At 56.2% G+C, this 27376-nt stretch overlaps 1 protein-coding gene across 1 annotated transcript in view; it reads left to right on the top strand.

The window, feature by feature from the left end:
* Positions 1-699: 699 nt before the first annotated feature.
* The window catches only part of MYO1F (myosin IF), a 32228-nt gene continuing 5551 nt past the window's right edge, over positions 700-27376 (top strand). The window contains exons 1-20 of the mRNA XM_070623810.1: positions 700-925; positions 1047-1326; positions 10242-10379; positions 10850-10939; positions 11024-11118; positions 11473-11560; positions 11678-11767; positions 13560-13691; positions 13837-13971; positions 14213-14345; positions 14554-14750; positions 16053-16133; positions 16254-16340; positions 17079-17165; positions 17618-17785; positions 18874-18959; positions 20541-20622; positions 21930-22036; positions 22548-22646; positions 22749-22893. Of these exons, the coding sequence (XP_070479911.1) occupies positions 1324-1326; positions 10242-10379; positions 10850-10939; positions 11024-11118; positions 11473-11560; positions 11678-11767; positions 13560-13691; positions 13837-13971; positions 14213-14345; positions 14554-14750; positions 16053-16133; positions 16254-16340; positions 17079-17165; positions 17618-17785; positions 18874-18959; positions 20541-20622; positions 21930-22036; positions 22548-22646; positions 22749-22893 (2043 nt within the window). The 5' untranslated portion in view covers positions 700-925; positions 1047-1323. The remainder of the gene's footprint in view (positions 926-1046; positions 1327-10241; positions 10380-10849; positions 10940-11023; positions 11119-11472; positions 11561-11677; positions 11768-13559; positions 13692-13836; positions 13972-14212; positions 14346-14553; positions 14751-16052; positions 16134-16253; positions 16341-17078; positions 17166-17617; positions 17786-18873; positions 18960-20540; positions 20623-21929; positions 22037-22547; positions 22647-22748; positions 22894-27376) is intronic.

Genomic DNA, 27376 nt, shown 5'->3' on the forward strand with positions numbered 1-27376 from the left:
CAGTGCGTCTGGTCACTTTCGGCCCCTGCCCCGGCCTGGACGTGGCCACAGTCCCTCACAGATCGTCCCTAGCAGCCCGAAGGGGAGTTTTACCAACACAGACTAGAGCCCAGTGATTTTAGGATAAATATACAGCTTCTCACGGAGGCTCTTGAAGCCACAGGGTCTGGCAGCCGCTGTCGTGGCCACCACACTCCCCATCACTGCGGCCGCTCTGGCCGCACTGGCTTCTTGGAAGTCCCTCGCTGTCCCCGCCATCTTCCCATCTTGGGGTCTTGGCTAGAGCAGTTTCCTCTGCCAGTGTACCCTCCCCTCCCCGCTTCACCTGGTTAACTGCAACTCACCCTGCAGTCTCAGCACAAACGTCGCCTCCTCCCAGAAGCCTCCTGGATACCCCCAACAAGGCCGGGGGTCCTCCCGCCTGCTTATTCACTCAGTGCCTGGAGGCATTGCTGAGGCTTGCACGCACCAGGCCAGCCAAGGGAGCAAGCGTGCCCAAATTCAGGGAGAAACAGGCTCCCCCTCCAAGATGTCACCCTAGGGTGCCACGTCTTGACGCCCTCTAGGCAGGATGATGTGCCGCCTGGCACACGGGGTATCCCGGTCCTCTGGCCTCCCTGCCCGGCTCTCTGAGGGCGGGCTTCTGCCTCAGCCACCTCCTCCCTGGGGGGCACGGGGAGGTGACAACCTGTAGGAACTGCCATTTCTTCAAACATCAAGAGGAGACCAGGACGTGACCTCCTGCTCCCCCAAAGATCAGGCCATGGGCCAACACCAGGGGCCCTATGTGTGGAGGAAGGACCAGCAGAGGCCGCTCTGGAAGAGGAATGCACACCCAGGGATGCCCGGAGTGCACACACATCTGAAGTGGTGTTGAAAACACCGGAGCAGCCCAATGCTTCCTAGGGTCACCCTGAACAGAGCGGTCAGTCCTGCAGCCAGCTGACCTGTGTGCTGGTTGCTGCAGCCCGTGTCCCTGAGGAGTGGCCAAAGGGGCTTCTGGGGTCTGGCAGCGGCTGCCACCAATCCTGGACCTCTCCCTGCAGGCACAGAGCCCCGAACAGCCAGCTGCCCAGCCCTGCCGCTGCTGCTCGAGCTGTCTCCCCGCCCTGGGGCCCAGCTTCCCTCCCCTGTCGCCGCGGCCCCTCCCGCCAAAGGAAGTGAGAAGGGGGCTGTTGTAACAGGAACTAAGTAAGCCTGGGAGTCCGGTGAAGGAGCAGGAGCAGGGTCATGCCCAAGCCACCCCCGAGGACCCCCTGAGCCTACACCCCTGCCACCACCCATTCGGGTGCCCCCCCCAGGGGCCCAGACGCCACCCCCACCATGGTAAGTCCTTCAGGGTGGGCCCTGAAGCGCCAGGGTGGGGGGCACCAGGCAGGTGGAGGTGCCCTGGAGGCCACCATCAGAAAGTGGGGCCATGGGGAGGAGCACGGTGGACCCTTTGGGGTGCCTCAGTGTGGCTCAGGTGCCCCCAGCATCCCTCACCAGGAGTCAACTCCCATCTGATGGTGGGCAGAACGCCAGAATGGCATTGGGGGACCAAAGGTGGAGCAGTAACTGGAGGACAGAAGATGGCCCTGAGGGATCCCACAGTGTCCCCAGGGACAGGGACATAGCCCATACCCCTGAGGCTTAGGGAACCCAGTTTCCAGCCCAGCTTGCTCTCTCATCTCCCTGTGAGGCCTTGGGCAAGTCACTTCCCCTCTCTGTGCCTCCGTTCCCACATATGTCATGTTTGGGTCTGTTGAGATGTGAAAGATGTTTTGGGGACCTCTCTGTTGGAACTCCAGAGGGTTTAGCCACTCTGAGTCCACAGCTGGGAGGGGAAGTTGTGTCCAATGGGCAGTGGGGTGCAGTGGCGGTGTAGTGACAGCGTGCCTGTGTGGGTGACAGAGGTGAGCTGGCTGTAGCAAGCACAGAAGCAGGCGATAATGAGACCCAGCATGTCCACACCACCACTGGTACGCTTCTGTGCAAGGATGGTGGGCGAGACACTGCCGCTGAGGCGTTGCCGCCTGGTGAGGTTGAGGTCTGATGATGATCGTGGTGCTCGAGTTGGGGAGACCGTCACTGTTGTGGGGCTAGATCCAGCAGCGTCACACCACACACACTAAAAGAGAGCTTGAGATGGCTATAGCAGTCATCCCCACGGCCCCACGCATCTGCAAGCCACTTCAGCTTTCATTCTTGGTCATTCTATCAAGGAGGGCGTGTGGTGGGGGCAGTCACAGAGCCGGTGATGACAACTGCAGGGCTGCCGGCAGTTGCAGGAGGCGGGTGACCAAGGCAGAGGCACAGAGGTAGACCAAGAGGAAGAGACTGTGTTAGTCTGAGAGGACATCTTATTGGGCATCACTGGCCAAGGACCCCTCTGGGGAATTCACAGCCAAACCATCAGCGAGAGCTCTGGGCTTTAGATGGAAAGTCTTCCAAGAAGGATGGAGCCAAGAAGACTGGAGCTCAGATGGGCAGACTTTGATCAAAAGAACACAGCAGAGGATTTGCTACTTGAGAAAAAAGCAACACCCCCTCCCCAAGGAAGCCATATGAAATGCTTAGTCAACGGCTTGCTTGGCCAAAGGGGTCTGGGAAGAGAGAAACTCACCCCAGAGGACCAGAGAGGAGAAAAAGAGTGGAACCCATCCATAAGGCCAATACCTCTGTCTAGGGGTGCTGACATCCTCCTGGAGGGGTGATGGGAGCCAGGAAGAGCATTGAAAGATTCAATGAAACAATGTTCATAAAGTACTTCATAGAGAATATAAGATGCACTCAATACACAGTAACCACTGCTGGGGGAAAGGTCATTCATGGCGGGCATTAGCGACGGCATGGGGAGAAAGCACTCATTCTCGGTTGTAGAAGAGGAGATGCTGTTGAATAATGGTTGTTGGGTTGGTGCCGTTGGTTGGTGCAAGTGGTGGTACCAATGGTTCTTGGGGGTGGGGTGGTAGTTGAGGGTCATTGTTTTCAGCTGGAGGGTTGATCCATGGAATGATGGCAGTCAGGGGTCGCTGTTATTCGGAGTTGGGTGGCCTTGGTGGCAGTCGTTCGCTGGTGGTCATTCATTGCCGGTTTGGGCTGATGGTCTGGGGAATGATGGCGATGCATTGTTGGTTTTTGAAAGGGGTATTGTGGATTGCTGCTTCTACGGCAGTCGGTTATGTGTGGTTGTTGATGGCGAGTATTGGGATCATGGTTGTTGCTGATGGTGAGTGGTTATGATGGGTTGCTGCTGGTGGGCGTGATGGATGGTGACGGCGGCAGGTGATGGCGGGAAAACGCTGGCGGCATCGGTCGTTGTTTCTGTTTGCTGTAGGCTGGCGGTGCTGGAATTGGGGTTATCAGCAGTTTCTGTTTGACTTCGGTGGCGGGGCAGGCAAGTGAAGGCAGCAATTGGTTGTCCTCGGTTGGTGATGGTGGTGACGTGAATGTAATGGTGATTGTTTTTAAAGAACAGACATGAAGTAGGGAGACCCATGATTTGGCTGTGTGGTCCAGGGGCTCTCAAAGCTGGGGGCCATGAGAGAGTTGGGAGGGAGAATCAATAAGACCTCCAGTTGACTGGAAGTGAAGAGTGAGGGAGACCGAGGGGTCAGGGACAGGCCTGCCTTGGGGGCCAGAGAGAGGCGAGGCCACGGGCTCGGGCCAGGTTCCGAGCAGCTCAGGGTCCCAGCTCTCCAGCTGTGAATGGAGGGATGGCAGCCCCAGCAATCCGACAACCCTAGAAGGACAAGGGTCCCCCTATGTTGGATAATGGCCGAAAAGGAAACGAGATCCCCCGCTCCCCAAGGGAAGGGGAGACCCTGGGCGCGGTTGGAAGTGAGAGTGTTGTCTTCAGGGTGTAGTCATGCAAGGTGTGGCCCCGGAACCCCACTGAGTTGGGGGAGGGCAGGACTCAGGCTCCGGGGCACCCCAGGGGCCAGGGCGGGGCCGGGGGCCCCCGGGCTGCTCCAGCACCCACAGCCTCGGCAGCTGCTCATCTCCTCCCTGCCGGCTGGCAACCACAGCTCCGAGGACCCGGGCGAGGAAGGAAGTGGCTGTTTTGTTGCTCTCTCCAGTCTGGCGCTCTGCTCATCGGCACCCAGGAGAAGGGAGGCCAGAGCCGTTGGGGCAAATTGCAAAAACTCCCCCAACTGGCCCTTCCTCCTGGGCCCGCGCCCTGTGCCAGTGGGACTGGCCAGCTTAAGGCTGCTGCTGCCGGCAGTGAGGAGGGAAGCTGGCATTTCCGCTTGACCGGATGTGCCTCGCTGAATCTGCACAGCTTCCCATTTTCCAGATGAGGAAACTGAGGCAGCGAGCTGCCGTACGTACAAGCCAAAGTGGCAGAGGATTTCAAGTCAGTGACACCCCACCCCGAGGTCTCACTTTTAACAGCCACCTTGACCTACAACTTCTCCTCCTCCAAGAAGAGAGGCCACCCCGGGGGGATGTGCTGGCCCCCACACACCCCCGGCTGCCTCATTTCGACCTGGACTTTCTGTTCCAAAGAAATGAGAATCCCGGTGTCCCCCACACACCCAAGGCCTTCCTGGCCCGTGGCACCTGCTGCCACCACCACCAACCCTGCCGGGGAAGTTCATGTTGTAAGGCCTGCCTCCTACAGGAAGCCCTCTCTGACCACCCCACCTCTCCTTAGCACCATCTGATGTGGACCCACCGTCTACCTTGGGCAACTCACTTTGCCCACTTGGGGGTCACCGAGTTCCCCAAGCATTTAAGCCTGGTCCCCACCTCCCTCCACGCACAGTAGGGGCTCAAGAAGTGGGTTCCCTCCAGGATTCCATGGCCCCAGCCCACAGGAGCCACCCCCTGGGTCACAAGCAGGCCCTCCCTCCTTCAGCAGCAGGGCAGCCCAACCTCCCAGGCCCTCTGCCTTGGGTCGGGGGCACCTCTCTGATGAAATGAAGCTGGAAGCTACCTCTCACCTCCCACCCCAGCCACCTCGAGCCCCTGACTGTCTTTCACAAGAGCATCAGCAGGTTGAGTCATATTCAGCTTGTGGTCTACTGTGACCACAGCCTCTTCGTTGCACCCCCACCCCCAAGGAAGAGACTTAGGAACAAACAGTTTCGACTTGACCCATGAGACGTGGGGGCCACAGAGAGAGGGATACCCATGACACAGGGCTGGGGGCATCTCATCCCCATGGTACTTCATTCATTCATTCATTCATTCATTGGACAAGTCTATATTGGCCAGCTCCCATATCCTCTGTCAAACTCGGATCACTCACACTAAATGCTCTTGAGGCCACCAGCTGTCACTTCCTGAGGCACCACAGTGCTTCAGCGGTCTACACTGGCTCAGTTACTCCTCTCAGCAAACCCACAGAGGAGGTTTATTATGGAATCCATTTTACAGATGGGGAAACAGAGGCTTGGAGAAGTGAAGTGGCCTCCCTGGGGTCACATAGTCAGTCAAGTGTCAATCCAGGCCTCACACCCAATCCGTCTCATGCTCCAGTTCCTGACTGTCCTCCCACACGCTGTACCCACTTGAGCCACACTCTCCTGCCCTCTATCACAAACGACTGTGGATTTTCCGATCGCATGGAGCTTGGAGCGGAGCTGGGGTCCCGGGGGCCTGGGGAGGCAGACAGAGGGAGAGATGGCAGGGGATGCGAGAGGCAGAGGGCCACTCAGCTGGGAGGGCGGGCAGCGAGGGACAGGAAGAGGGACCGAGTTCTGGGGCCAGGAGAGCCAGCTAGACACAGCCGGCCTGTGGGCCTCTGACCTCAGAGAAAGGAAGGAAGTAGCCCTGAGGGTCAGCTCAGCCTCAGGGGGCCCAGGGACATGGAGGCGGGCTGACCCCCAAGCGGAAACCCTGGACAGCACCCATCTTGTCTCCACCCCATCCTCATCTGACTGGAAGCCCAACCCCGGCCACCTCCCACCCAGACCAGGCTGGGGAGGGACAGCGTCGAGAGACTTCCCCCTAGGTCTTCCCTTCATGCTGTGTGACCTTGAGAAGGACACCTAACCTCTCTGTGCCGTCGTTTTCTCTTCGGCAAAGTGAACCTAGTCATAGTGCCGACCTCAGCGTGAGTGGAGAGGATGAAATGAAGTAATTTGCCCAAAAAGCTTAGCCCAGAGTCTGGCGCAGAATAACACCCAGTGGGGTGTTCACTATTGTTGCGGTTCCCTGTTGTTAGTTACCATAGTGACCAGCCCAGGCCCCACCCCTCGAGCTCTTCAGAGAGAGAATCCACTTCCTGTTACCGCCCCCCACCCCCATATCCCACCCCCGGACCGACTGAGGCAGAGAGCAGACCCCCGGCCCCACTCCTGCCCCACCGGCCCGCGAACGATGCCACTTCCCTCCCGAATTTCTCTCCTCCCCAACACACTCTGCTCTGCGCATCTTGAAAACAGGAAACACGCTCGCCGACCCCACCCCTCCCCGAAGCCTCTTTCCGTCGTCCCCGTCTCCGCCGCAGACGGTCCAAAGCCGTCTTCATTCCCGGAGCTGCCCATCCGGCTTCCGACCCCGAGGTCACCCGCGCGCTCGGTCCCTCTGCGTCTCCGGGGAGCTCGGATGCGCTTCGGTTGCTCGAGGTCCGGACGACGGCTCCCTGCTTCTCCCATCGGGTCCTTGTCACCCGCGGGCTCCCCCCAATCCTGGCGGCCTCCGACCTCCCGGCTGACCTCCTGCTCCGCCTGGGTCGCCGGCCCCCTCCCGCCCCCTCGGCGCTGCTGCTGCCAGTACTTGGTCCCCGCCCCCCGCCCTTCCCGCTGCCTCCCGGGTTCTTAGCGCATCGCCCGCCCGCCCCGACCCCCTTCTCATCGCAAGCATCTCGGCAGGCCCCCTAAACCCGGAAGTGAAATTCACAGACCGTGAAATACACCGACTCCCCTCGTTTCAAAAATCAGGAATGGGATCCCCGGTAACGCGGAGAAGGTCACTTAGAATAAAATCCGCGCGCAAAGATGAAAGCGCTCGGGCCCGCGGCTCTAGAAGGCCCACCGGAGCCGCCAGGTGCGCGCGCACCTGGACAGGTGTGTCTCCAGGAGCTGGCAGCCCTCCGCGCAGGTCGGTGCTGAGCGGGTGTTGGCCGCGATAACACCACCAGCAGCGTGGCTTCCAAAACGCTGAACGACCCTTCGTGAAATCGGAACAAGACTAAAATCTCCCTTGATGCGGGCTAGTCACATTCCTGGGAAATGCAGAGGGTATCGCGGGTCCAGAAAAACAGAGATTTTCAGTTTAGATGTAAAATAGAATTTGGTCCTAGGTTACAACGATCACAAACAGGTTTGTCACTTACATGAGCATCTGTTGGGGGAGAGGGGATGGGGAGAGCCACGGGCAGGATAATTATTTGGGTGAAAATCAGGGACCTGGGGCCCCCTGAAAATGCCAGCCGTGTCGCCGTCCTGGGACAATCAAAACTGCTCCCCTGGGGCCAGCCCAGTGGCTCAGTGGTTAAGTGCGCCCGTTCAGCTTCTCGGCGGCCCGGGGTTCACCAGTTCGGATCCCGGGTGCGGACATGATACCACTTGTCAAGCCATGCTGTGGTAGGCGTCCCACATATAAAGTAGAGGAAGATGGGCACAGATGTGAGCTCGGGGCCGGTCTTCCTCAGCAAAAAGAGGAGGATTGGCAGCAGATGTTAGCTCAAGGCTAATCTTCCTCAAAAAAGAAAAAAAAAAAACTGCTCCCATGATTCTTAAAGTGTCCCCAGGAGCAGTAGGGCCCGGCTAAGAGCTCTCTAAGCCACTGACAGTCACGTCCAAATCCTTTTGCTTGGCATTCAAGGCCCTTCAGGACCTGGCCCTGGCTGATCTCCCTCTATTCCTTCATGCACTACCTTGTTCCTTGCTTCATTCATTCCAACGAGCCCCGGTGCCTCATTCTGCCAGGCCTTCCCTGAGCCCCTGCCCTCAGGAGCTCAAACACCAAAAGAATCGGTTCACGGGTGTGACATCCAGAATGTGGTTGGAGCTATAGTGAGGGACACCCAGTGAGCTGCGGGAGTCCAGAGGGAGCACCTGATCTGGTCTGAGGTCAGGGAGGTCTTCTCTGAGGAGGCGTCACCTGAGCTGAGTCTGAAGGATGGCCTGGCACTAATCATGCAGGAAGGATGTTCTGGGCAGAGGGATCAGCATCTGCAAAGGGTCAGAAGCAACACAGTGAGGAACTGAAAGAGTTCTTCTGGAGGCCCACGTTCCCAGCACACAGTAGGCGCTCAAGAACTCTTTCTGGATGCATGAATGGGAGGGGGAGGGGAAGCCACAGGGCAAAGAAGTCGGCTTAGCCATATGAAAAACGCACTCTGACTACTAGGCTGGAAGCTGTTTGAGGGGTTCCCTGGCCTGGTACACCCTCTCTCCCCGCTCCAAATCAAAGTCCATCTTGACTTTCAAGTTCCAGCCCAACACCCCTGGGGTCCCAGCCCCTTGTGGGTGTAGACACAGGAGCCCGGCTTTTGCTGTCAGAGGGACCCAGATTCGAATCCCACACCCTTGGAAACAACTCAGCTGTATCCTTAGTCAGGTGTAAACTACTGCCTTCTCGAGCCTCAGTTTCCCTCCTAGCCCTCACCCCACTGAGCTGCCGTGAGGCTTGTCAATAATATTGGCAATATCCCCACTGCCCCAGCATCAAGCGTGTCAAAGGTGCTTGGTGATGTTAATTCTGTCACGTGCTCCCTGCCTGGCCCATCTTCACCACGGCCCGGGCTGGGGACAAGCACCAGCCCCCCACCCACTTTATTCCCCAGAGCAGTTCACCCCTCACCTCAACCGTGGGAAGCGAGGCTGCTTCTCCCCTTTTACAGATGAGGTCACTGAGGCAGTGTTAGGACACCCAGCCAGAATTAGAACCCAGATCTGCCCCACACCAAAAGCTGTGCTTCTTTAATGTCCATGGATTCTTCTTCAAACCCTCCTCTACGTGTCTGGAATCTGACCGTGCACCTCTCCTGCTCAAGAACTTTCCGTGGCTCCCCAGTGCCCCCAGGAGAGATTGCGCCTCATCCACCTTGGCCCTACAGTTGCCCATGGACCCTCCTGCTTGATCCTTGCCCTTGTCCCGTCTGCCTGGCAAGTGCTGGTCATCTTTGAAGACTTGACTTCCGTTTCCAGCATCCTTTGCTCTTGAGGTTTTCCTCTGAAGCTGGGTTTCTTTCTTCACCCTTGTTCCTTGTTCCTTTTTCATTCGCTAGGTCCTCTCTGCTGGGGCTGAGAAAGGGCTCAGTTCGTCCCTGCCCTCCGAGAGCTCCTGGTCTGGGGACAAGGGGCTTCCTGGAGGAGGGGCATCTTATCTGGGCGTGAGTGCACCAGATAGGGGCGCTCCAGGCCGCAGTCACTCTCTTAGCTGGACTCTTCCCACGGCAGGGGTCTACCAAACAGAGGGGGCCTGAGGGAGCCAGTGTGTTTAAGTGTTGAAGGCACTCGATGGGTTCCGTGGGGCTAAAAGGAGAGAACATTCCAGGAAGGCTTCCTGGCGGAGGGGTCTTTGGGAGGAGACTGTATGGTGCTTCTCCTCCTCGGGGCCTAAGTAAGGGGCCATCTGATGAAAAACTGAGGAACTGAGAAGGCAAAGGAGGCGTCTTGGAGGGTGCTGGAGCCGGCTAGGGGCAGGAGAAGGCCCTCTGAGGACGGAGAAGCCGGCGGCTGGGGTCAGGAAGGCTGTGGGAGCTGAGAAGCAGGGTCATAGCCCAGCAGGGAGGACAGAGGCCACAGCCACGTGGCAGCTGAGAGGATCTGAGGGATGGGCTGGGGCGCATGACCCCGAGAGAGGAGGAGGGAGCAGGAGGAAGGAGGCTAGGAGAAAGAAGGGGGTGCACAGTGGGTCAGATGCCACCAAGAAGTCAGGGACACAGCCTGGGACTGGGCAGGGAGAGGGGCGGGGGAGTGAAGAGCAGAGGCTGAAAGGGAAGTGAGAGGATGGCAGGCCAACTCCACCATCAGGCCCACCCCTACTCCCTCCCCCACTCCCTCCCCCGCGCGCGGCAGCCCGCTTGGCCTGGCATCGCCGTCTCCTCACAGCAGCAGGACACTGAGTGGAGGGATGGGTGGACAGAGGGACCCAAACAGACAGCTAACGAATGCATCTGAGCTGTCCTTCTGTCTGGCTGCCTCCTCTGGGGCAGGGAGCCTGGGGTCCCCAAGATGAGGAACGAGGAACAGAGGTGGCGCAGAATCAGCAGCCGGTGAGGGAGGTGAGCCAGGCGGGAACGCTGTCCCCCCCCCACCCCCCACAGTGGCTCACCCCCATCCCACTGCCCCGACCCCCAGGGCAGCAAGGAGCGCTTCCACTGGCAGAGCCACAACGTGAAGCAGAGCGGCGTGGACGACATGGTGCTGCTGCCCCAGATCACCGAGGACGCCATCGTGGGCAACCTTCGCAAGCGCTTCATGGATGACTACATCTTCGTACCCTGGGCCGTGGGCGGGGGCACGCGGATGAAGGACAGAGGGACAGGAGGATGACTGACGGATGGATGGAGGGGTGGCTTGGGGATGAAGGCAGGGAAGCGTGGCAGAGGGCGCGCAGCACAGAAGCGACATAAGATGCCTGAGCAAATGAGCAGAGGGAGGGTTGGGCAGTGGGACTACGGGGTGGGAGGTGAGGGGACACATGAAGTGACAGCAGGGCTCTGGTTGGGCAGCTGTGGCCCCCACTGCTCCCCCTGCCCTGGGGCAGCTCAGCCACAGCATAGCCCATTTCCCCCAATCTGGACCGAGTCTCCTCTTTTCCTGAGACCCAGGGTGCATCTGAGTGTCTCCATCTTTTCCTCTGAGCAGTGGGGCTCTAGGAGGCCCCAGGGGAGCAGGATGAGGGGACAGGGGCCCGGGAGGGCAAAGCCAGCCAGGACACCACATGGCCCTTAACCACGCCCCAGACCTACATCGGCTCCGTGCTCATCTCCGTCAACCCCTTCAAACAGATGCCCTACTTCACTGACCGCGAGATCGACCTCTACCAGGGCGCGGTGAGGCCGGGGCCGGGTGGGAAGCACAGCCCGGGGACCCCTCCACCCCCGAACCCGGGCTGAGACCTGATCTCCCCCTGCCAGGCCCAGTACGAGAATCCCCCGCACATCTATGCCCTCACGGACAACATGTACCGCAACATGCTCATCGACTCTGAGAACCAGTGTGTCATCATCAGGTAGGGAGGGGGGACCCCAGACCCTCCTGCCCAGGCCCTGCCCCAACATCATCACCACCCCATCCAAGCAGCGCCTGGCCATCCCTCTCCACCCCTAGCCTGCTTCACTTTCCTTGTCACTCTCTGACCCATGATAGATTTTATTATTCAATCTATTATCATCCATCTGTCATCTGTTAGCTCCGAGAGGGTGGGGAATCTTATCTGTCTTGTACACTATTGGATGCCCAGTGCCTAGACTAGTGCCTGGCACACAGTAGGTGCGCAATAAATGAAGGAATGATCAGGCACGAGAAAGGGCACGTCCCCCTCAACCCCTGGCCGCTGATGGTGCCTCTCCTCACCCACCCCCAGCGGAGAGAGTGGAGCTGGGAAGACGGTGGCAGCCAAATACATCATGGGCTACATTTCCAAGGTGTCCGGCGGGGGCGAGAAGGTCCAGGTGAGGCAAGGACAGAAGGACAGAAGGACGGGCTGGGTCTCTCCACTGCGTGGTAGTTCCCCGCCCCACCCCAGCCCAGTCCCACCTATTCCCACCCCCATCTGCCTCTTTCCCCAGCACGTGAAGGACATCATCCTGCAGTCAAACCCGCTGCTCGAGGCCTTCGGCAACGCCAAGACCGTGCGCAACAACAACTCCAGTCGTTTTGTGAGTTTCTGACACGCCCACACCTGTATTCCCAAGAATCCCGGAAATGCCTGCTCCTGTATGGGAGACTCACTTCCTGCTGTGGTCCTTCTGAAAAAAGAGTCCCCCATGGGCAGCATGGTGGAGGCCATGACATGTCTGTGTAACATTCTTAAATGTTCTCCTGGCTGCAACCAGGCGACGTCTGTTCCTGTTCATATTTCAGGTCCCATTTATTCTTTCTTTCAACAAACAGTTCTTGGGAGCCGTCTTTGTGTCAGGTGCTGGGCTGGGCCTCATGGAGGACAGAATAGATAAACGCATCTGGATTTATGGTCTGGTTCTTTCGCTATTTAGATTTGTGGCTTGGACAAAACAAATTATGTAACCTCCTGAGGCTCCTCTGTTTTCTCATTCGTAGAATGGGGATGATGTTAATCTCATTTCATAGACCTCAATAATTTCAGTACAGTGCCTGCACGTGGAACTGGCTTAGTAAACTCCATACACTAATAAGATTTTTCTGTTTCTCTAGATATTATTAGTTTTTTATTTCCTATATTAATTTATACACTAATAAATATATAAAATAATTTTATATATTTATAAAATATATAATTATATTTTAAGCATTTTCTCCAATATTTTGTTTTTAAAATGTTCAAATACACAGAAAAGTTGGAAGGATAGTACAATGAACACCTGTATTCTCATCTCCTAGACTCTGTCATTAACATTTTACTATCCTTGCTTTATCGTATGTCCACCCCTATATCTTATTTTTGGATGCACTATAAAGTAAGCTGCAGACACTACACTTTGCCCCAGAAATGCTTTGGCATGCAGGTCATTAATTATAGTCTAACATAAATTTGCAGTTCTCTTTTATTTCTTTTGAAGTACACTGGCACACAGCAAATCACATAAATCTAAAGTCGACCCTTCACTGAGTTTGGAAAAATGCATACACCCGTGTGACTCAAACCCCTATGGATACACAAAACATCCCCATCACTCCAGAAGGTTCCCTCCTGTCCTTTCTCGTCAATCTCTACTCCCACCTTACGCCCGAAGCAAGCACTCCTCTGATTTTTTTTTTTTTTCACCATAGATTAGTTTCATTGTTCTGGAACTTCCTCCAAATGGAATCACGCAATACATATTTTCAAACTGCCGATACAAACAAAACATGGATGAACCTCAAAGCATAAAATTACATTTTACTTTGTGTCACTTTCTTGTTCAATAGAATGAGTATACATCACCTGTTACAGGTGCTTGTGTAATATGATGACATAATTTGTCCTGTTATTGGATGGAGGTGGCAGAAAGGAGAAATAAGGAGGCTTCTGTGTCCTCCCACCTCTGGCCAGAGCAGAACGCAGTTGATGTTAGAGACCAAAGATGGGACTTATGGGGCCCTTGCTCTGGGCTCCGGGACAACACGCGGGAGACATCTAGGATCTGTGGAACCAGTAGCATCCCGTAGAGACATGGAGGCCTCTGTGTTGTGGTGGAGGGAGCGGGGAACTGGTCAATAAGATGTGATGCTGCTACGAGCCAGGCACGGGGCTGGATGCCCCAAGGAAGGGCTTGAATCATCACAGAGGGAGGAAAGGGCCCTCTGGCCCCGGACACAACAAAGCAAAAAGGCTGGAGGGAAGAAGCGGCTGAAATCACAAGCTGTCAGCAAGTGGGAGGTGGGGAGAGAAAAGCAAGTTGCACTCACATGGGGAGGAGGGGAACGAGGCCAGCCTCCTAAGACCCAGCCCCCATCCTTCCCTGGGGGCTGACGGGGCTCCCTTGGGTCCAGGGCAAGTACTTTGAGATCCAGTTCAGCCGAGGCGGGGAGCCGGACGGGGGAAGGATCTCCAACTTCCTGCTGGAGAAATCCCGCGTGGTCATGCAGAACGAAAACGAGAGGAACTTCCACATCTACTACCAGGTGCCAGGAAGGGGGCCATGGAGCTAGAGCCCAGGGGGTGACAAAGGGAGGGTCAGTGTGCGGGAGCCCGTGACAGTGAGGACTCAGGGCTCACAGGGGCTGTGCCAGTGCAGCGCCAGATGCACGAGCATCACTCACCCTCCAGCTGCTGGAAGGGGCCTCCCAGGAGCAGCGACAGAACCTGGGGCTCATGACCCCCGACTACTATTACTACCTCAACCAATCGGACACCTACAAGGTGGACGGCACCGATGACCGGAGCGACTTCGACGAGACCCTGGTGAGCACTGACCACCACTCCAGCCCTGGGAAGCTTCTCATGTTAGAGGTCAGGAAACTGATGCCCAGAGAGGTGCAGCGACTTGCCCAAGGTCACACAGCAAATGGAAGAAAGACCAGAACAGGGAGCCAGGTGTTCTGGCTCCCTGAGTCCGTATTCTGGCCCCAGAAGCCTGACTTGGGCGGGGGACAGGGTGGAGTCAGGATTTGTGACACAGGCTCTGTCCCCGTTGTGTCCGCAGAGCGCCATGCAGGTCATCGGGATCCCGCCCAACGTCCAGCAGTTGGTCCTGCAGCTCGTGGCGGGGATCTTGCACTTGGGAAACATCAGCTTCTGCGAAGATGGGAATTACGCCCGGGTGGAAAGTGTGGACCGTGAGTGTGGGGGCGGGGGAGGGCGGGCTGGAGGCGCGCGCGCATGCGCATGCGCGCGCGTGTGACCTGCTTCCTCCTAGTTGGGCCCGCGGAAGGTGAGAACCCACAAGGACAATGTTGATGTCACTGAGCAAAATGGAGAGATGGAAGTGGCCGCACGAAACCCAAGAGCCTGACCGGGTGCTCCCTTTTCCCCCCCGCCCGGCAGTCCTGGCCTTTCCCGCCTACCTCCTGGGCATCGACAGCGGGCGGCTGCAGGAAAAGCTGACCAGCCGCAAGATGGACAGCCGCTGGGGCGGGCGCAGCGAGTCCATCGACGTGACCCTCAACGTGGAGCAGGCGGCCTACACCCGCGATGCCCTGGCCAAGGGGCTCTACGCCCGTCTCTTCGACTTCCTGGTGGAGGCAAGTGGGGTGGGCGCAGGAGCGGGGAGAGGCCCCTGGCCCTGGGCTTGGACCAGCCAAGTCGGGGAGGCGGGCTTGCCTGTCACAGCTTCACCAATCCCCCGCTGTGGGAGGCGTTAGGCAGGGGAGGAGGCGATCAGAGGGGAGATTCTGCGGCCCCCTCTGGGTGTGTGTCGAGCCCAGGAAGGTGGGTGCTGCCGGAGCGGTCCAGGCCCCGACTGGGATAGCTGCTGTGGGGATGGAGAGAGGGGGGTGCGTTTGAGAGCCATGAGGGGACTGTCAGGAGGACAAAGTGATGGACTGGCCGGCGGTGGATGGGAACGGGAAGTGTCAAGGTCAAGAGAGATGACAATACGGGGTGGGCCCTGTGGACGAGTGGTTAAGTTCGCGTGCTCCACTTTGGTGGCCTGGGGCGCCAGTTCGGGTCTTACACCCGGCTCATCAAACCATGCGGTGGTGACATCCCACATTGAGGAACTAGAATGACTTACAACTAGAGTACACAGCTATGTGCTGGGGCTTTGGGGAGGAGAACAAAAGAGGAAGATGGGCAACAGATGTCTGCTCAGGGCCAATCTTCCTAAAAAAAAAAAAAAAAATGAGTGATGACAATAGTAGCCAGCATTACATGGCCCCGAGTGTGTGCCAGGCACTATTCTAAGTGTGTTATATGCATCAATTTATTTAATTCTTAGAAAAAAACCCTGTAAGGTAGTTGCTGTGATGAACGCATTTTAAAGATGAGAAAAGAGATGCAGCGTGATTCAGGGGTAGAGCCAGCTGCCAAGGCAGGAATGCAGATGTTCTAATGCCTGGGTTTCTCATCTGGGTGACTGATCAGCCAGAGGACGAGCACAGAGCTGGGGAAGGCAGGAGGGAGACGGGTGTGAGGGGACGTGGTCTGTGAACGTGGCTATGAGCATATCAAGAGAGTGGCAGGAGTGCTGGCCCAGTGGCGCAGCAGTTAAGTTCTCACGTTCTGCTTCTTGGCAACCCAGGGTTTGCCGGCTGGGATCCCAGGTGCAGACATGGCAACACTTGGCAAAAGCCATGCTGTGATAGCCGTCCCACATATAAAGTAGAGGAAGATGGGCATGGATGTTAGCTCAGGGCCAGTCTTCCTCAGCAAAAAAAAAAAAAAAAGAGGAGGATTGGCAGCAGTTAGCTCAGGGCTAATCTTCCTCAGCAAAAAGAGGAGGATTGGCAGCAGATGTTAGCTCAGGGCTAATCTTCCTCAAAAAAAAAAAGAGAGAGAGAGAATGACAGGCTGCCACTCACCTACTGTCCCCGCCCGCATCACAGGCCATCAACCGTGCCATGCAGAAGCCCCAGGAGGAGTACAGTATCGGTGTACTCGACATCTACGGCTTCGAGATCTTCCAGGTAGGGCCTCTGCTCCCCCGCCCGCGCCCTGTGCTCCCTGTGCACCCTGGGCTGGCCCGGCGGCCGCAGGAGCCTCCGGCATCAGCCCTCTGAGGAAAGGACGCTCTTCCTCCCCGGCAGAAAAACGGCTTTGAGCAGTTCTGCATCAACTTTGTCAACGAGAAGCTGCAGCAGATCTTCATCGAGCTCACCCTGAAGGCTGAGCAGGTGGGCAGGGACAGCCAGGTGGCCAAGGCCAGGGGACACTGGGGTTGGGGACAGGACTATGAAGGTCGCTGAGCAACCAGGGGATGCCCCAGCACCCCATTCCCACTCCGGTCTGCCGACCTGCGCAGGCTCCACCATGAGCCTTCCATCAGAAGAAATAGCCTCTTTCTTCATTCCTTCACCGATTATTTATTAAGCACCTGCTGTGTACCAGGCACTGTTTGGAGTGCCAGGGAGACCACCGCGAACAGGATGGACAAAGACACCCGCCGTTTTCGTTGTACCCATCCTGCAGACGCAGAGCCTGAGACAAGGATTCAGGGCAAATATGAGGGCAGTGAGGAAGTGAGAGAGGGATTGAAAAAGAGCCCGGATAGGGTGCGTGGATGAGCAGCTTATGCTGCAGGCTACTGCGGATCAATTCTGCTGGCCCCGGGGGAAACTTCCAGAGCAGACCTCAGCACTGGACCACCTCAGGAGCAAGGGAGTCCAGGCATCTGTCCACCGGCTCCTGTCTGTCTGTGGTCCATGGCTGCCAGGGTCGGCTCTTCCAGCCTGCCCCATCCAGGGCGATGGGCTTTGTTACTAGAGACAGTTATGAGCGATAAGATGAGGGGATACAGGGCAGGGGGGACCCGCCATCCTCCTTCACCCACCCTTGTGGAGCATGCATTCTAGAAACACACACACCCTTACCCAGACACCCACCCCCCTCCCTGTCCCCTCTGCTGCCCCCAGGAGGAGTACGTGCAGGAGGGCATCCGCTGGACCCCCATCCAGTACTTCAACAACAAAATCGTCTGTGACCTCATCGAAAACAAGCTGGTGAGGGTGGGGCCAGCTTTAGGGGGGTCTCACTGGGAGAGCTGGGAGGGGGTTAGGGCCCCAATAGGCCCTATGAGACTTGAGCACAGCTGAATTATCCCATCAGCCACTTCATCCATTCTCTCTGGCCACCTGCTCACTTTTCACTTATTCACTCAACAAACATTCCTTCAGGCAGCTTGCTCAGGGCCAGAGGAGTCAAAGCTGACAGTTGCCCCACCGGGCCACCTCTGGCTGGGGAAAGGAAAGAGACATGGATCCCGTATGGGGTCCCTCATCCCCCCTGTGCCCCAAGCTTCCACAGCAGCCCCCCAGCATCACCTTTTGCTCTTGTGTTGGGCAGTCCCCCTTCTCTGCCCCCGATACCCCAGTGAAGCTCTCGCTGCTGCCAGCGAGCAGGATGGGGGTGGGGAGGGGCCAGGCTGAGCGGCTGACCCCCTCCCACCCTGCAGAACCCCCCAGGCATCATGAGCGTCCTGGATGACGTGTGCGCCACCATGCATGCCACGGGCGGGGGCGCCGACCAGACGCTGCTGCAGAAGCTGCAGGCGGCCGTGGGCACCCATGAGCACTTCAACAGCTGGAGCAGCGGCTTCGTCATCCACCACTATGCAGGCAAGGTGCGTCCCGCAGGGGCCCCACCTCACAGACCCCAGGGCCCCACAGCAGCCTCCAAACTGAAGGGAAGGAGCCCACAGGGACCCCCAGCCGGGGCTGCAGAATTCCAGCCACGCCCTTCTCCAGCCTGCCCTCCTCTGAGCAGAAACAGGGACCTCCTTCCACGAACCCCCAGGACCGGGCCTGGGCCCCCCACTGTGGTCCTTTAGCCAGGGCTACAGAAACCCACTGGGTCCCTTACAGGACAGAACCGCCCTGCCACTGACCCCAAGTTGGGCAGCAGACTCCCAACCTGCAATCTGAGTTCTAAACCCCTTTAACCCCCTGACCCAGGACACTGCCCCCCACCCTCTGACCCCAACTTGGAGACCCCAGACCCATGCTGCAAGATACCGTCCTCCAAAATGGGCTGGAGGACCCAAGGCCGTAGACATCCACTGGCCTCTGCCTCTGGCCTTGGTCCTGCTTTCTGATCGACAGGACTGCAGACTCTCCCACTGACCTTAACATGGGCAGCGGGCACCCCTAGGGGTCCCCTGGCTATGCTGCAGCCCACCAGTCCCTAAACGGGCTCCCGTGTTCCTTCAGCCCCCTGATCAGGTCTATGGAGAGCGCCCCCCCAACTTTGAATAGCAGACCCAGCCCACAAGCCTGGCTGAAGTCCCCCTCCCCCGACACAGCCCCCAGCCCTCCGACACACCGTGACACAGACACTCAGTCTGACCTTTTGGTTCCAAATTAAGTAGCAGACCCCTGGGGACGCCCTGCGGAGGCTGCCACCCCCACCCCCGACTCTGGGCTATAATTGTCACCCACCCTGCCTCTGATCCAGGCTACAGCCCCTCACCCCCAACCCGGGCTGTAACCGCCACCTGCAACCCAGGCTGCAGCCCCACCCTCCAACCTGAACCTGAACATCAGACCTCCAGGGACCACAGGCCCCGCCTCCTGCCCCCTATTCTGAGCCATAGACACCCCAGTCCTCTCACCCCCCAGCAGGCCCCCACACGGGACCCTCGACCACCTGGGCTCTAAGCCCCCCCACACCCAAGCCCCAGCCCCTCACTCCCCCGACACCACCTCCCTCCAGGTATCCTATGACGTCAGTGGCTTCTGCGAGAGGAACCGGGACGTTCTCTTTTCCGACCTCATAGAGCTGATGCAGACCAGTGAGCAGTGAGTGGTCCCGGGCGTGGGGGCCTCCGGGCGGAACACCCCCTACAGTGGGGATGGGGGAGGACCAGGGACCACTCCCTCTTCCCCAGAGCTCCCATCGCACCACGGATTTGGTGGGGGTGACTGTGCGGCCGGAACAGTGTCTCTAGTGACTGGTTGTGATGGAATGGTAGCCCAAGGGCCACAGGGAGAAGTTAGGAAACCTGAGGAGCAGCTCCTTGCAGCCCTCCCATCCGTGAACCCAGCACCCACGTGGAGTGTAGACAGTTCCGCTATTGACGCAGTGGAAGCACACCACGCTGGGCATTTTTCTGTGTCAAGGCATATACATCCATCTCCCTGACCACAGCTGCGTGCCAGCTTCCATCTCTTGGCTTTTGACACGTCAAAAGTTCGTTCAAGCCCTGCTGTGTACCAGACCCCATTTGAACTTGAGGGGATGGAGGCCCGAACAAGACAGAGGACACGCTACTCTCCCTGAGCTGACGGCCAAGTGGGAAGGCAGCAACGGAACTAGAAAAACAGCAAATGGAACAATAGCATCAAGTCAAAAGACAGCGGTTCTTAAAGTGCTGGAAATGGGGCTCCCGGGCCAGCAACGCGAGCGTCCTCTGGGCAGGTTACAAATGCAGAACCGGGGGCTCCACCCCAAACCTGGTGAACCAGAATCTGCCTTTTAACAAGCTCCGCCCCTCACGGGCCTCCCAGGGACCCATCTTCATGTGAGAGGTTGAGATGCATTGATTTAGAGCAGCGCTGTCCCATATATTCCACATCCAACAGAATTCAAGCTACATACGTAATTATTGTAATACAGCCTTATACTGGAACAATCTACATACCATTGAATGCATCCAATTTAACAAGTGACTTTTAGTCGAGGTACAGAGTTGTACAAGCATCACCGCAATCCAGTTTGGAACATTTGTGCCACCCCAAAAAGATCCCTCATGCCAAATTGCAGTCTATCCCCATTCCCACCACTGGTGGGTTTTTGTTTTGTTTTGTTTTTGTTTTTTTGGTGAGGAAGATTGGCCCTGAGCTAACATCTGTTGCCAGTCTCCCTCTATTTTGTATGTGTGGCGCCACCACAGCGTGGCTTGATGAGCCATGTGTAGGTCTGTGCCTGGGATCCGCACCAGTGAACCCCGGGCCGGCAAAGCAGAGTGGATGAACTTAAACCCTATGCCACCAGGCCAGCCCCCTCTTGTCCATATTTCTTGACACACACGTGTGAGCCTGTGCATGTAGGATGATTCCTACAGAGAAAACTGCCCCTGATGCCTGAGATGCTGCATCACTGGATATAATATTTTACTACTTAAGTCAACCTTATTCTATTTACTTGCTACCCAAGTCATGCATGGTCACAGAGGAAGAAGTAACAGTGCAAATAAATCAAAGAACCAAAAGGATGAAACCAGCCTCCGGTTCTCGTCCTCACACTGCCCTGCCCCCCGTTCGGGGAGAACCATCCTGTGCAGCGTGCCCTCTGGGTCCCAGGCACCCAGGCAGCCCCACCTCAGGGAGAGGGCACCCAAGGTCCAGCTGTGCCTCCGACCTCCCCTCTCCCCCGCCCAGGGCCTTCCTCCGGATGCTCTTTCCCGAGAAGCTGGATGTAGACAAGAAGGGCCGCCCCAGCACCGCAGGCTCCAAGATCAAGGTGAGCTGGGTCCATCTCTCCCCCTCCCGAGGCCTCTGCCCCTCTCTCTGGCACCCTCTGCCCAGCAGGGTGTTCCTCCAGCTCTGGGGTTAGGGGCCTTGATCCAGCTTCCCCCTGACTCCCGGAATCCAGAAGTGAAGCATCATCCTAATAATTTGTTTTGGCCCTTCAGTCATTTGCCACTTTTTAAAAACTTGTGGTAAAATATACATAACATGAAATTGACCATCTTCACCCCGTTAAGTGCCCAGCTCTGCGGCATGAAGCACATTCACAGGGCTGTGCAACCATCCCCACCATCCGTTTCCAGAAGTTTCCATCTCCCCAAACTGAAGCTCTGTCCCCATGAAACACTGACTCCCCCGCCACCTCCCCCAGCCCCTGGCCCCCCATCCACTTTCTGTCTCTGTGACTGTGGCTCCTCAGGGGACCTCCTGTGAGTGGACCACACAGTGTGTGTCCTTCTGTGTCTGGCTTATTTCACGGAGCATCACGTCCATCCATGTTGTAGCACGTGTCAGAATTTCTTTCCTTTTCAAGACTGAGTAATCTTCCATTTATTATGGCATAATACTGCTTTTGTATGGAAATACTGCTTTCTCTTATCCATTCCTCTGGGGATGTGGGTTGTTTTCGCCTTTTGGCTCTTGTGAATGGTGCTGCCGTGAACATGGGTGTCGCATCCTAATAATATTTTAATAACTGTGTATTGAGCACTTGGTGCTGGCAGCCAACACAGGACACTTTACTCATGTGGGACTCGCCCCACCTGGCAGATGGGGAGACCAAGGCTCAGAGAGGCTCAGTCAGTGGCCCAGATCACACAGCAGAGCCACGACCCACACCGGGGTCTCTCCTGCTGCACTCCCCAACATCCCCACCTGGAACAGTTTCCTTTCTAGTCCCCTCCGAGGGACTAAAATGCACAACGCCAGGCTGGCCTCTCCAACATACACCCACGACTCCCTACTCCCGAAGTCCAGGTTCCCCGAAGGACAGGCAGGAATGTTCTAGGCCATGTGTTCCCTGGGTGCTCAGTTACTCCATCAACAAACGTTTGCTGAGCACTCCCTATGTGTGACCCTTGGGTCCGAGGGTCGGGTTGGCACATGATATGAGCCCCGCGTGGTGTGTGCTAACAGAGGTGTGCGCAGACCCAGGCCGCCGGAGCCCGTGGTTCACTGGGCGCTGGCCCCCCACCCAGTGTGTCTCTGTCTCTTGGGTCTGTATCCAGGGTAGGAGGAGAGAGGGGCCAGAGGGTCCCACCCGTGCCCCCCTCACCCCCTCCTTCTCCTCCTCCTCATCAGAAACAAGCCAACGACCTGGTGGCCACGCTGAAGAGATGCACACCCCACTACATCCGGTGCATCAAACCCAATGAGACCAAGAGGCCACGTGACTGGGAGGAGAGCAGGTGACCCCTGGCCCGGTCTGGCCCCCGGCTGGGCCAGTCCACACTGCCTATCCCCAGCCTGACCCTCCCTCCAGAACTCTCCCAGGGTCGCGTGACCCATCCCAGGAATAACCCAGGCCAACCCCTAGGACCAGCACAAGACTCTTCAGGACCCCGGGTTACACCTGGCACCAACCTAGACTCCCCCAGGCCCCCAAGATGACCCCAGACTAACTATAGGATGACCCAGGGACTAGCACAGTCCCCCCTAATTCCCAGACGCCAGGACCTCCCCCCAAAGTGACCCTGGAACTGGCACAGAACTAACAGACCCCGCCCCCCAGAACTGACTCGCAGGCTGACCCCTGAACCAGCACTGAACCCCCCTCCGCAGACCTCAGCACTCACCCCCAAGCTGCCTCAGCACAGATCCAGACCCCCCAAACCCCAGGTCTGCCCTTCCCGGCCCCCCTCAGCAGCCCGCCCCACCCCCACCCCCGTCCCAGCGGACTCAGGCCACCCTCCCGTCCAGGGTCAAGCACCAGGTGGAGTATCTGGGCCTGAAGGAGAACATCAGGGTGCGCCGGGCCGGCTTTGCGTACCGCCGCCAGTTCGCAAAGTTCCTGCAGAGGTGAGGCGCCCCGCCCGCCCGCCCCCCGGCCCATGCCGCCCCCCTGCAGAATAGCCACCAGCCGGCCGCCTGCTCTAACCCTCCCACCCCATCTGCCCCCAGGTACGCCATCCTGACCCCCGAGACGTGGCCCCAGTGGCGCGGGGACGAGCGTCAGGGGGTCCAGCACCTGCTGCGGGCGGTCAACATGGATCCGGACCAGTACCAGATGGGGAGCACCAAGGTCTTTGTCAAGAACCCCGAGTCGGTAAGCGTGTGTGTGTGAGAGACAGACAGACACCTGTACCACGTGTGTGGGCTCGGGTCCTGCTCTTCAGGCCACTGTGTGACCTTGGGCCTGTTCCCCCACCCCTCTGAGCATGTAGTGCTCAGAGAAGCCTGAATTAGCTGGACGGTCCTTGGTGGCCAGGAGGCAGGTGGAGAAACACATGGCCGCCTGTGGGACATCCCCTTGTGAGGGAAAAGCATCCAGCTTATCCAGAGCATCTTTTGGTCCCTTCTTCCTTCCTTCCGTCTTTCTTTCCTCCATCCCTTTCTGCTTTCTCCCTTCTTCATCTCCTCCCTTCTTTCCTTTCTCCTATCTTATTTTTATTTTCTCTTTCCCCTTTTCTTCCTTCATTCCTGAACACACTGAGTCCCTGGCCTGAGCCTTGTGTCAAAGTAGCGATTTTCTTATTCCAAGACCTGTCTCAGGCCCTGATAGATTAAAGACAAACTCGATGAATAATCCGTCTGGCACACTATCATCAGCTCTTAGCTCTTCATCCCGAGGCTGGAAGCTCCAGTGTCTGATACGGCCTCTGCTTTCTGGGAAGAGCAAGGAACTCTAACAAATGAGTTCTGAGGAGCTAACATACAGCATGGTGACTATAGTTAGCAACACTGTGTCGTACACTTGAAAGTTGCTGGTGCCGCCCCGTGGTCAAGTGGTTACGTTTGCATGCTCTCCGCTTTGGCCGCCCAGGGTTTCACCAGTTCAGATCCTGGGCGAGGACATGGCACCACTCATTAGGCCACGCTGAGGCGGCGTCCCACATGCCACAACTAGAAGGACGCACAACTAGAGCATACAACTATGTACTGGCGGGCTTTGGGGAGAAGAAGAAGAAAAAAAAGAAGTTGGCAACAGATGTTAGCTCAGGTGCCAATCTTTTTAAAAAAGAAAAAAGAAGAAAGTTGCTAAGTGAGTAGATCTTCGGTGTTCTCACCACACACAAAAAAATGGTAACTATGTGATGCGATGGAGGTGTTAGCTACCTGGGGGGGGGGGGGGCGGGGGTCATCATTTTGCAACATATACTTGTATCGAATCAATGCCTTAAACGGACACATGTTTTATGTCAATTACACCTCAATAAACCTGGAGGGGAAAGTTCTTTTAAAAAAAGTGACAATGAGAAGATCAAAAGTCCAGGGCAAGGAATCCCCTAAGTGTCTGCGTGGCCACCTGCTTCTCTGTGAGGATCGGAAGACAAACGAGGAGACGCATCTCAAGGAACTGTGCTAGCTGACCAGACTCCCAGGCCGTCCCAGGTTCCCCAAGACTGGCATAAGCTGGATCAGCCGGAAAAGGGGTGCTGGGGACAGGGGTCGGCCCAGCGAGGTCACCTGCACAGTCGTGGGTTGCTCTACAGCACTCCGGACCTGATGAAGATAAGCAGGAGATTGCTGGCGTGTTTCCCTTGACCTTACTGCAACTTACAAGTAACTTTTCTCACCAAACCAAAAACGTAACAAAGTGGGGTGGAGACTACCGAGATGTCACACCAGAAAAATAGCCCTCTGTCCTGGGAGGCTGGGAGTCTTCACCCCCAGATTTGTCTGCATCAACCTCCTAGAGCTTCTCCCTGTGGACACGCTTTCCACCAAGAAACCAAAAGTCTGGAATCGCATTCGAAATAGATATTGTTCCTCATGGAAATTTATCACAAACCAAAATTGTTCTTGGCTAAAGCTGCGCCTGGCACAAGTTCATTTGTAACAGATAAGAAAGAAAGGGGAGGGGCTGGCCCCGTGGCCAAGTGGTTAAGTTCGCGCGCTCCGCTGCAGGCGGCCCAGTGTTTCGTCGGTTCGAATCCTGGGCGCGGACATGGCACTGCTCATCAGACCACGCTGAGGCAGCGTCCCACATGCCACAACTAGAGGAACCCACAACGAAGAATACACAACTATGTACCGGGGGGCTTTGGGGAGAAAAAGGAAAAAATAAAATCTTTAAAAAAAAATAATAATAACAGGGAGACCTTTTAAAAAAAAAAAAAAGAAAGAAAGAAAGGGGAGAGGCTGGCCCGGTGGCGCTGCGGTTAAGTTCGCACGTTCCGCTTCTCGACAGCCCGGGGTTTGCCGGTTTGGATCCCGGGTGTGGACATGGCAACGCTTGGCAAGCCATACTGTGGCAGGCATCCCACGTATAAAGTAGAGGAAGATGGGCACAGATGTTAGCTCAGGGCCAGTCTTCCTCAGCAAAAAGAGGAGGATTGGCGGCAGATGTTAGCTCAAGGCTAATCTTCCACAAAAAAAAAAAAAAATTGACACTGGAAAAGAAATAGACAAAATCAAGCTAGCACTGGCTAAGACTAAGATACAAGGTCAAATCAAATTTTGACCAAAATTGCAGTCTGCCCATTTTGAGGTGGGGAAGACAAACTGGCAGGAAATGTGAAATTCACAAAGGTAAAAGCTTGGTGGGAAAATTGTATAAGGAAAAAAAAAGACAAAGTTGGCACAGGAAAAAAACTGATGCTGATGAGAACAATCTTAGTAAAATGAAAGCGGAAACAATGGAAATAGTTTGTGCTCTATCAAAATGGATCAAGGAATCAAATAACCCTAATGGAGATGCAGCCTTTCTCAACCAAAAACGCACTACGTTGGGAGGATTCTGATTTCAATTTTGTTTCTTGTAAATATGGAGTCAAAATATCCTTGAACGTTTTACACACCTGTCGGCCCTCACTGCCCATCCTCCCAGGTGTGTTAGTTTCTGTGGCTTCTGTAACAAAGTGCCACACACTGGATGCCCTAACGCAACATCAACTTATTTTCTCGTATTTCTGGAGGCTAGAAATCCGAAATCAAGATGTCAGCACAGCCACGCTCCCTCTGAAGCCTCCAGGGAAGAATTCTTCCTCGCCTCTCCCGGCTTCTGACGGTTGCCAGCAATCCTTGGCATTCCTTGGTTTGTAGGTGCATTACTCCAATCTCTGCCTCCGTGGCCACATGGCCGTCTCTGTGTGTCTGGGTCTAAATTTCCCTCTTCTTATAAGGACACCAGTCACATTGGATTTAGGGCCCAGGCATGCTGATCCAGTAGGATCTCCTTTTTTTTTTCCCCCTGAGGAAGACTGGCCCTGAGCTCACATCTGTGCCCATCTTCCTCTAATTTATATGTGGGACGCCTACCACAGCATGGTGTGCCAAACAGTGCCATGTCTGCACCCGGGATCTGAACCGGTGAACCCCGGGCCTCAAAATCTGAATGTGCGCACTTAACTGCTGTGCCACCAGGCCGGCCCTAGGACCTCCTTTTAACGTGATGACATCTGCAAAGACCTTATTTCCAGAGAAGGTCACATTCGCACGTTCTGGGGGCACGTGAGTTTGGAGGGAGCCCCAATCATCGCAAGACAGGAGGATAAGCTCAGATTTGGGGGGGCCTGTCTGACCCACCTTAACCACACCCCCATCGCCCTCTGCGGCATGATGGAAAGCATTTTCAACTCTTTAGACAGAAAGATCAATTTCCCAAATTGAAAATGCACCCGCTTCACTGGGCAGAAATAATGAGGTTGGGGGCCCTGTCCAGTCTGCCCTGGACGGCTAACGGGGAGTGCGTTTCTGATTGACTGGGAACCCCCAGTTCTGCTTGGCTGGTCTCCCCTTTGTCACCTCAGCAAACCACAGAATGCACTTACGTGCCCTCCAGACACCCTCTATGCATTCTCAGACCCTCTTTGCACACAGACCTACCGCCCCAGAGAGTATTGACCTAAGAAACAAAAGAATATGGAAACCCCACTCAATTCTCTGCAACTTATGAAACTGCAATGTTTTTTTGTCTGTGTGTTTTAGATTGGCCCTGAGCTAACATCTGTTGCCAATCTCCCTCTTTTTTTTCTTCCCAAAGCCTCAGTACATAGTTGTATATTTCAGTTGTAGGTCCTTCCAGTTCCTCTGTGGGATGCTGCCACAGCATGGCTTGATGAGCGGTGCTAGGTCCGCGCCCAGGACCCCAACTGGTGAACCCCGGGCCACCGAAGTGGAGTGGGTGAACTTAACCACTCAGCTTCAGGGCCAGCCCCCGTGCAATGTTGGCTTGTCTTATTTTGTTTTGCCCTTGTGAGAAGACTCCCCGCTTTTTATGAAGAGTTATAAATCCCCACAGCTTTAAAAGTCCTCCAAGATTTTTTTTTTGAGGAAGATTAGCCCAGAGCTAACATCTGCTGCCATTCCTCTTTTTTTTTGCTGAGGAAGACTGGCCCTGAGCTAACATCTGTGCCCATCTTCCTCCACTTCATATGTGGGGCGCCTTGTGGGGCTTGATGAGCGGTGCCATGTCCGCATCCAGGATCCAAACCAGTGAACCCCAGGCCGCCAAAGCAGAACGTGTGAACTTAACTGCTGTGCCACCAGGCCGGCCCCTCCAAGATGTATTTTTTAACGTGCATTTGAACCAAGTATCTGCAGAATTCTTCTAGTCTTTGCAGGGAGCCCTGGGGTTTTTCTAAATG

This window comes from Equus przewalskii, chromosome 6 (assembly GCF_037783145.1).
Source record: "Equus przewalskii isolate Varuska chromosome 6, EquPr2, whole genome shotgun sequence".
NCBI classification, from domain to species: domain Eukaryota; kingdom Metazoa; phylum Chordata; class Mammalia; order Perissodactyla; family Equidae; genus Equus; species Equus przewalskii.